Here is a 9,267-nt window from a genome sequence, read left to right as displayed (position 1 = left end):
GGACCGTCCGTCATAGTTTCCAACTGCATATAGACGTAAAACGAATCAATCAATCAATCAATCAATCAATCAACTTCTGCCAACGTGCTGTTACCCTTGCCGGTCGGCTTCAGCCGCATGAGAAGCTTAAGCTCGATGTAGGTGAAGAAGGGTGAGGTGTGAAGAACAAATTCCATCTTGTAGGCGACGTCGTCGCGTTCCGATATGGTCTTGGCGATCGTGCCATCGGGGCTGATGAGGTGGATTTCGCACGGTACAGACCACGGCGCGTGAGTTTGGTACTAAGATGATGTGTTAGGTATAAAGCAAGCTAAGGGGCGGAGAGGATGGTTCGGGTGTAGCAGGATGAATCGTGGGGAAAGGTGGAGAAGGTGGTCCGACTGTAGCAGGATGAATGGTGCTAAAGGGTGGAGAGTACTTACAGATTGTCGATTCCGCTCCCACTTATATCATAGCAATGCAACAACCAGGTGAATCTCTGATTCTATTTCTCTTGCATAAACAGTGACCTCAAAAGACCTTCTTCGCAGTGCTCAAAGGTTGAAATACAGACCAAAATCGTCGTCGTTTACGGTAACGTCTTTGCGGACTTCGACCTCTTCGAACCCCTCTGGCTTCGGCGCACCAAGCCCAAGTAGAGTTGCAATCACGTCCTTATGGCCGTACTCTTTCGCCCTGATCATGTGCCCAGGGTAGTAGATATCACAGCCGTACTCCACAAGCAACCGCACCATAGATGTGTGGCCATACTGACAAGCCTGTGATACAGCTGTTCTGCCAGCGCCACCCTTACGGTCTCCGACAACGCCGGGGCGGTTTACATCAAAGCCACGGTCCAAGAGAAGTTTAGCTGCACCGACATGGCCCCTCTCCGCCGCAGCTGCGAGTGTGCTTTTCGCTCCGTTGACATTTGCGCCGGCGTCAAGAAGAACTTCAATAATGCGCGTATACCCCCGGCTGGCAGCCCACACAATAGCGTCCGGATTATAAGACCAGTTGTTGTAATAGTTGGCATCGACGCCTCTTGACAGCAAAAGTCGTACGATAGCGATATGTCCTCGCTGGGAAGCGATGGCGAGGGTATGTCGGTCCCGATTTTCTATGTCTCTTGTGTTTGGGTCCGCGCCTCTGTTCAGCAGAAAACGAGCAGCTTCCTCATTGCCGTAGAAGCAAGCGCCACTTAGAGCCAAGTTTTTAATCCAGTCGGGGTAGTCAAAGTGGTCTAACAAGAACCTAAGCAATTCCATGTGGTTCCCAGAAGCCGCTTCACGAAGATGACGTTGAGAGTTTGGAACAGTCGTTGGATCCAAATTAATAAGTAGGCGAACAACTTCCGTATGGCCTCCCTCACATGCCGCTTGAATAGGCGGGACTACCCCGCCAGTAGGATTGAAGCAGGCGCCTTTGCCTATAAGTAGTCGGACAATGCGTGCATGACCTTGTCTGGCTGCAGCCCAGATTGGAGAATCGAAGTACAGGCTGGAGTCATCGATATCGTCTACTTCGCTGACAAGTGCTTCAACGAGTCGAGCATCACCTAACCAGGCTGCTGCTGCTAGAGAACTCCTGGTTATGTCGGCATCGTTCGTTTGGTATGGTTTTTCTTCCATAAGTTCTTCAATGAGGTACATTGAAAAACATCCCCCAACGGCGAAGAACAAACACAAGGAAGACACGTAGGCGCGCCGTGAGTTGTTGTTCTTTTCATCTTCTCCGCGCATGCGCATAATCCTGTCAACAGTCTCATGTAGTGTGCCCAGAAATTCGTTCCGGTTACGATATCTTGACTCATCTAGGGACCGCCTATGCAGTAGTCCCAGCAGCCATTTTTGCGAGATCGGCCGCCTGAAACGCATTCCGTCATTTATTGCTTGTTCCATGGCTGCGGTGGTGAGAATGGCATCAGAAATCCTACTATTAAAAGCCTCTGGTTTGCCTTGTCAGAAGAGTTTGGCGTACAGAACAGAATGCAAACCTACTGCAAACAAGGCGAGCCCTTAATGTTCGCCTCAGTCCCAACGTTCGTGTTGTCTCCTCCATGATCAGTACAAAGAGCTCTACGGGAAGCTCAAAAAGGTGCATTGTAGGTGATTGTTTCGCAGTTTTGTTGTGGCGCATTTATTCAAATGAAGTAGTTTGCAGGTTTGGTGCTGAAGCGCTTTGAAACGTTCGCTTATTCCCGGCTATGTAAGCCGCCGCCAGGGCCAGGGCCGCTCCGCCCCCAGCCTTTGTAAGTTCAACAAGCTAGGAAACTCCCATGTGGTCAGACTTAGGAATATTTGACGAAAAGACATAGTACCTTATCGGAGGTTGATTGGGAACATTTTGGCAGAGTAAAAAAGATAAAGGTCGTACGGTACGCAGTACTAAACTGTCTACGAGTGTACGATTTCGAAAATTTGGAAATTAGGCACTAACTTCCTAGGCAAAAAGGCACTTTTCTGAGGGTTAAGAACCTAAAGAAATTCAGTTTTAAATATACCTTAGAGAACGTTAGTAGACTAATGCTTTATATTCTTGTCTGATTTCTCTTAAGTTGACTAATAACTATGGTTTCGGCTAGGCAGCAACTAGCCAACCCAGCAACAACTAGGCAACACGGTATGTACATGATACAAACCTAAGCGATTGCTACGGGTATAAATATCTAACCACTTACTCTCTTCTAACTAAAACTAAACTCTACCTTCCGATATAAAGAGCTACTTTATAACCCTATTATTTATCCCTCGACTGGAAATGTCCAATCCCTGTTATATCCCACCAAGTCTTTACACTACTTTGGACAATCTCAATATCTCACGTATTACGGTCGCTGGACACGAAGAATTTCCCGTGGCACCTGAAAGCGATATTAACGTCAACCACTGGGCTATTTACCTCGAAGTCACTGAAGGAGGGCATGTTTGCCTTGACATGATACCGACCTCTTCTACTGGCGGACTTGCAAATTTGGCCGTTAGTCGACTTCCAACCAGACCAAGTAATGTCGTTAAGACGGTCGAGTTTCCTACCGATATTGGGCTTTCGGTTAAAAGGGTAATTGAACGCATCGAAGGAGAGCGCTATCACATTTATCGATACGGAAACGAAATGTTAGAGTGCAGATATTGGGTCTACGTGGTATGGATCAATTATTTAAGGCCGGGTGGATCACTGGTACCTCGACCGTCTGTGATCTTGTATCACGATCATGGACAGCCGGCGGCACACGACTACAGAAGTCTCCGCCGATGACAAAAGGAAGTTTTGGCTCGTATACGAAGCATAGCAATACATTTAATCATAATTAAACTACTAATGGTAAGCCGGCTCTCTTATCTCTTTTGTAAATCCACTACAATTATTTGGCTAGTGCCAATGATCAACCTGTTCACGTATAAAGGCTATGGACCCTGATGGTTTGCCTGTCCCCGAGCAGTTTTAGATTGCTACATGTCGGCGGCGTCACAGACAAGCGCTTTGCCCACCTCTGCAAACCAACAGCCTGATCGTGTCAGTGCGCGAACGGAGACTAGACGGGTCGCACCGTGGCACCTACAGTTTACCACCAACGTCATCAAGATGACTGCCACACCATATCTCGAGACCTTCCCAAGCACCGACCCGGAGTGCTACCAGTAACGGTAGGCTCGAGGCTCCCCTGCGCTAGCCAGCTGCCGGCGTGCCGGCGTACCGCGCGGCAGAGACAAAAAAACTCGGTGCTGAGGCGTCGGGATAGTCGGAACGCTAGGGCGATAGGCGCGAGCGGAGGATTTAGTCACCCAACACGAGTGTGTTTCAGCATCAAGGCATGGGAAATCGTTTCGGCTTGCGCCATATATAAGTTGTAAGATTTGACCATGTTGATCGCTAGAGGTAGCGTGGGCGCCGCTGTTCGGCCTCACGATGCCCGCCCCACAATTCGACGACGCGCGGTCCGCAAAGTTGGATGCGACATCTGTAACGCCCAGGCGGCGCTAGATCTCGTCGAGCTGCAAAAGTAACGATCGTCAGGAAACCTCACCTTAGCAAATCAAGTGCTGCCGCTTACTGCTCGGGTCCCTTCCACCATGCCGTCGATCAGGCCTTCTTCTGACGCCATCGGAGAGCATGCCGATCCACGACGATACGAGACCATGGCAGAGAGCTGGACTTCTTAAACCCCCATGTGCGCATCCTTTCAAAGGGCACAGTTCCTTCTTTTGCTGTCGCTCTCTCGACCATCTCATTACCGTCATTCATTCTTTCCTTATCTACAATGCCTCGTTTCTATTCACTCCTTTCTTTTGCGGCTCTGCTTGCATTCTCGCAGTCCAGGCCCATCAACGACGCGCTCCTTGACGAATACGACTACATCATTGTAGGCGGCGGTGCAAGCGGCCTCACTGTTGCCGACAGACTCACAGAAGACGCCGACGTGACCGTCTTGGTCCTCGAGGCTGGTCCCGCGGACCAGAACGAAGAATGGATTCGCGTACCCTTTTTCATGGGCAACAGCCCTAACCCCCCGGCCGGATCTCTTTCCTCACATGTCCAGTACGACTGGAACCTTGGCACGGAGCCTCAGACATATCTCGATGGCGCGACTAGGCACTATCCTCTTGGCCGTGGCGTAGGTGGCGGCACCCTGATCAACGGTATGCTGTGGAACCGTGGTAATGTCGGCGATTATGATGATTGGGAAACTCTTGGAAATGAAGGTTGGGGCTGGGAAGGCATGCTCCCGTATTTCAAAAGGGTATGAATCAGTCTTGTGTTCAAAGAGGAAGAAGCTAACATTCACCGATCAGAGCGAGTCTTTCACTGCCGACTACTCCGCTGAGGATGCCAACCTCTACCAGATCCAAAGCAACCCTGACATGCACGGTACGCAAGCTGGAGGCGTCAGTGTCAGTTATCAACAGTACTACTACAACGGCACTGCAAGCTTCTATGATGGGTTGAACGAGCTTGGAATTCCTACTGAGGGTGACCCAAGCGCCGGTACTACTGCTGGCGCGTCTTTCCTGCCAATGACCATTGACGCTACGACGAAGACCCGCTCTGATGCCAGGACCGCTCACCACCAACCTCACATTGGCCGCGACAACCTTTATCTTTCGACGGGCCAGTTTGTCACTCGTCTCCTCTTCGACGATTCGCAAACTGGAGACGATGAATCCAACGGGCAGAGCTCCACATCGTCCCGGACTTCGACAAAGAGAAACAACACGGCTTCAGGCTCGCATGGATTCACAGGTTCGACTACTCCCCGGTTTTCCAACACGACTTCTCCAACATGGAGCAACACCAGCGCCACTGATACTCCGGTTGCCAGCGGATCTCACACCAAGAATGGGCAAGGCAGGCACTACGGTTTCAAGACCAACTACGTACCAAACGGCGTAGCGGATATTCTGGGGATTTTCAACCTCTGGCCTAGTGGCGATTTGTTCAGCATCTTGAAGGGTGTTGCTCCCGAGGATGCCGACGGACAGTCCGATGTGGACGTGGTCAAGGTCGTGAAGGCGGTGCCTAACCCGGATTGTGGATGCTGCTCAGATGAGAGCTCGAAGAGCAAGCCGAAATCCAAGAAGAACAAGAGGCAAGCTTTGCCCAATGTTCGCGTTCGCGGCGTCGAATATGCTACGGATTCTTCTGCGCCGAGGCGCACAATTACTGCTAGGCGGGACGTCATTCTCGCAGCTGGCGCTGTGCACACCCCTAAGCTGCTTCAGCACTCTGGCATCGGCGATTCTGACCTGCTCTCCTCTTTCAACATCACCACGACCATCAACCTGCCTGGTGTTGGCAACAACTATCAGGACCACTTCATGATCGCAACGAACAACGCCTATCAGAGCACCACCTACGACCGCCCTTTGGGTTATGGCAACACTACTCGCGACGAAGCCAACCGTGCTGAATTCAACAACGAACACTCTGGCCCCTGGACTGCCGGTCCCCCCAACGGAGTGGCCTTCCCATCATTGAGCAACATGGCTGGTGCCAATTTCACCGCCATCTTGAACGCAGCACAGAACCAGGGCTCCGGTCAATACCTTCAGGCCGACCTCGATGAGACTGTCGTTGCTGGATATGAACGCCAGAAGCAGCTCCTGGTTGACGCACTTGGCAACGCCAACCGCTCTCAGTTTGAGGTTCTGAACGACAACACCGGCCATTTCACTTACAGTGTCATGAAGTAAGTTTTCTCGGCCTTCTCTAAAATTCCTGCCTAAACTAACTTTTCAAGGCCTCTCGGTCGTGGACAAATCCGCATTCGCAGCGACGATCCTTTCGACACTCCCATCATTGACCCTCGTTACGGCTCCAACCCTGTTGATCTCTCCTACCTTGTGGAGGCCATGCGCTTCAACTACCGTCTGATGGGCACGGACGCCCTTCGTGATCTTCAACCCTCTGAGAAATACCCGACGGAGGAGACGATGCACAACGACGACGCGTTGATGCAACTCGTCAAGGAGGCCATTTTCACCGAGTACCACCCTACCGGTACTACTAGCATGCTGCCTCTGGAGCTCGGTGGTGTCGTTGACAGCAACTTGAAGGTTTACGGCACACAGAACCTTAAGATTGTAGACTCGGGCGTTATGCCACTAATTCCTGCCGCTCATTTGCAGGCCTGTGTGTACGGAGTTGCTGAGAAGGCGGCTGATTTGATCAAGGCCGCCAACCGGTCCTAGGACTTTAGATTTTGTACGGTTGTATATGGGTTTGGGTAGTGTATAATTCTGACGTCTCTCTTTATATCTCCTAAAAGTACACAAAGTTTAGAGTTAAATACCACGTTGCTGTTCCGTTAGATCTGTAGAAACTAGATCTGTAAAATTTCTAGACATCTTAAAAATTCCCATTGCCATGCTTAAACGCACCGATTATATACTAATATGTCCACCATTTGGTTATGAATTTAACGCCATGATTGTAGTTCTACCAGCAACATTTTAGAGCTCTTGTAGCTTATTTAATTAAACATGACAAATGTCGGGCAGAGACTGAATTTCGACCAGACTGAATTAATCTGACTTGTTTAACTACATCAGAGCTACAGTGTCCTACGCACAAATTAGTAAGGGTTTATGTGACCTAGCCTCGAAAGCTTCAAAACGTCTGGGTGGGCTTTTTTGTTTCCATCTTCTCAACGTCGCAATGGTGCACAACGGCGCGTGATCCGTCTCGGCAACTAAACACGCCGCAACTAAACACGCCACCTTTCTGCAACCCGGACTTCGAACCGCTGAGCCGTTCGGCCCGCCTGCTCCTAGATTGTGGCTTCTATGTACGAGTACGACCCCACATTCCAATTCGTCGGACAAGAAAAACAAGATTGATCCTTGTTTCCAAGCCGTTGTCCCAGCCCAGTGGTAAAATTATTTAGCCTAGGCGGCTCTTATAATTCTAAATTTTTATCTTGTAGCCGCAGCGCCTGCCGTAAGGTGTTAGAGTTTAGGCTATACTAAATAGCCTCCAGGGTCCGCAGATGCTAGCGATGCAGCTTGCATAATTGCATGTGCTTCTACAGTTTCAGAACCGTATAGCCGCACACCCCTCTCGGCTCACTACCCGGAGGGTCTAATGTTTGACCAGGCGTCGGCCGGATCAAACGTGATCTTTCTTCTCCTAAGGTCCCCGCTTCCTTAATCAGAGCAGCTATAGATTACTTACATGTTTAACCGGCTTGGGCATCTAGAACAGGATAAAGACTTTCCGGAATTGGCCAACTATGCATATGAGAGGGCACCACAATATGGATAGTCGGTCCCTCTCATGTACCATGCGTGACATGTGTAGCGGCAAAATGGCGGTGCAGGTAAATATATCATGGTCTTTCCAGGAGCTGATATAAAGACGAAAAGGAACACCAAAATTTTGTCTGCAGTAACTCGCTTCCTTCAAACCTATCGTCCTTGGAGTTCTCCGCTCATCATATCGCCATGCGTGTCCAAGCAATACTTGCTCTGGCCTCCGCCAGCTTGCCATCAGTCTTTGCCCAAGCTGCTGCGTGGGCTCAATGTGGTGGAACTGGGTTTTCCGGATCAACAACCTGTGTTTCTGGTTATACCTGTGTTGTCGTCAACAGCTATTACTCTCAGGTACTATGTTACAATATCACACAACTTACTTCCTAGTCATCGGAAAATCTAACAAGTTTCACTTCTGAAAATAGTGTCAGCAAGGATCTGCGACCACCACACTTATAACAAGTGCTGTAACCACAAGCCCTGGCTCTGGCTCTACTTCCACAAGCATCGACGCCAAATTCAAAGCACACGGCAAAAAATACTTTGGTCTCGCTTCAGATCAAGGTCATCTATCAGACAGCACCTATGCAGGCGTCGTCAACGCCAACTTCGGTCAATTGACGCCGGAAAACAGCATGAAATGGGGAAGCGTAGAGGCAACCAGGAACAGCTTCAGCTGGACACAAGCCGACTATCTCGTGCAATTTGCGCAAACAAACAACCTACTTGTGCGTGGACATACCCTGCTGTGGTACCAGCAATTACCATCCTGGGTCAGCAATGGCAACTGGGACAAGGCGAGCCTGACGACGCTCATCCAAGACCATATCAAGACTGAGATGGGGCGGTACAAGGGTAAGATCTATGCCTGGGATGTTGTCAACGAAATCTTCAATGAAGACGGCTCTCTGCGTAATTGGGTCGTCTACAATGTCCTCGGTGAGGATTTCGTGCGGATTGCTTTTGAGGCTGCGCGCGCTGCAGATCCGAATGCTAAGCTGTACATCAACGATTACAAGTGAGTATCGTCTTCCTCCCTTTCATGTTCGGCGATGAAATAGAAGCTTTTTTGAATGACAATTGGCTGATTACCTGAAGCCTCGACGATGCAAACTACGCCAAAACAAAGGGCCTCATCGCGAAGGTCAACCAGTGGCGTGCGGCCGGCATCCCTATCGACGGCATTGGTTCGCAGGCCCACCTCAATGCTGGTGGTTCCTCGGGAACCAAAGCAGCACTGCAAGCTCTCTGTGCAGCCGCACCGGAGTGCGCAATTACGGAACTCGATATTGCACAAGCTCCTGCCGCTGACTATGTCGCGGTTACCCAGGCATGCTTGGCTGTTGATAATTGCGTTGGTATTACTGTATGGGGTCTGCGAGACAACGATTCTTGGAGGACTGGCCTGAACCCACTTCTTTTCGACTCCAACTACCAACCCAAGCCTGCGTACACTGCTATTTTGAATGCATTGTAAACGGATTTTGTAAGAACAATTAGTCAGTAGCTGTAGCGGTCAGCCAGGATTGAGTTATCCTTG

At 50.0% G+C, this 9,267-nt stretch overlaps 4 protein-coding genes across 4 annotated transcripts; 3 read left to right on the top strand and 1 right to left on the bottom strand.

The window, feature by feature from the left end:
• Positions 1-65: 65 nt before the first annotated feature.
• On the bottom strand, positions 66-1,880 carry K452DRAFT_318266 (uncharacterized protein; the record flags this gene model as incomplete). The annotated part of the gene is made up of 2 exons (XM_033544142.1): positions 66-281; positions 573-1,880. The coding sequence occupies 2 exons, from the start codon at positions 1,878-1,880 to the stop codon at positions 66-68; spliced, it is 1,524 nt and encodes a 507-aa protein (XP_033398409.1).
• Positions 1,881-2,739: 859 nt separating this feature from the next.
• On the top strand, positions 2,740-3,237 carry K452DRAFT_308334 (uncharacterized protein; the record flags this gene model as incomplete). The annotated part of the gene is made up of 1 exon (XM_033543144.1): positions 2,740-3,237. One exon carries the CDS (start codon positions 2,740-2,742, stop codon positions 3,235-3,237), a length of 498 nt encoding a protein of 165 aa, XP_033398408.1.
• Positions 3,238-4,240: 1,003 nt separating this feature from the next.
• Positions 4,241-6,704, top strand: K452DRAFT_350966 (GMC oxidoreductase; the record flags this gene model as incomplete). The annotated part of the gene is made up of 5 exons (XM_033545688.1): positions 4,241-4,720; positions 4,773-5,103; positions 5,460-5,492; positions 5,572-6,166; positions 6,218-6,704. 5 exons carry the CDS (start codon positions 4,241-4,243, stop codon positions 6,666-6,668), a joined length of 1,890 nt encoding a protein of 629 aa, XP_033398407.1. The 3' UTR covers positions 6,669-6,704.
• A 1,215-nt stretch (positions 6,705-7,919) lies between these two features.
• On the top strand, positions 7,920-9,204 carry K452DRAFT_332518 (glycoside hydrolase family 10 protein; the record flags this gene model as incomplete). The annotated part of the gene is made up of 3 exons (XM_033545153.1): positions 7,920-8,078; positions 8,153-8,745; positions 8,826-9,204. The coding sequence occupies 3 exons, from the start codon at positions 7,920-7,922 to the stop codon at positions 9,202-9,204; spliced, it is 1,131 nt and encodes a 376-aa protein (XP_033398406.1).
• Positions 9,205-9,267: the final 63 nt, after the last annotated feature.

The sequence above is a fragment of the Aplosporella prunicola genome (assembly GCF_010093885.1).
Source record: "Aplosporella prunicola CBS 121167 unplaced genomic scaffold K452scaffold_11, whole genome shotgun sequence".
Classification (NCBI taxonomy): domain Eukaryota; kingdom Fungi; phylum Ascomycota; class Dothideomycetes; order Botryosphaeriales; family Aplosporellaceae; genus Aplosporella; species Aplosporella prunicola.
This window is presented reverse-complemented; position numbering and strand designations above follow the sequence as displayed.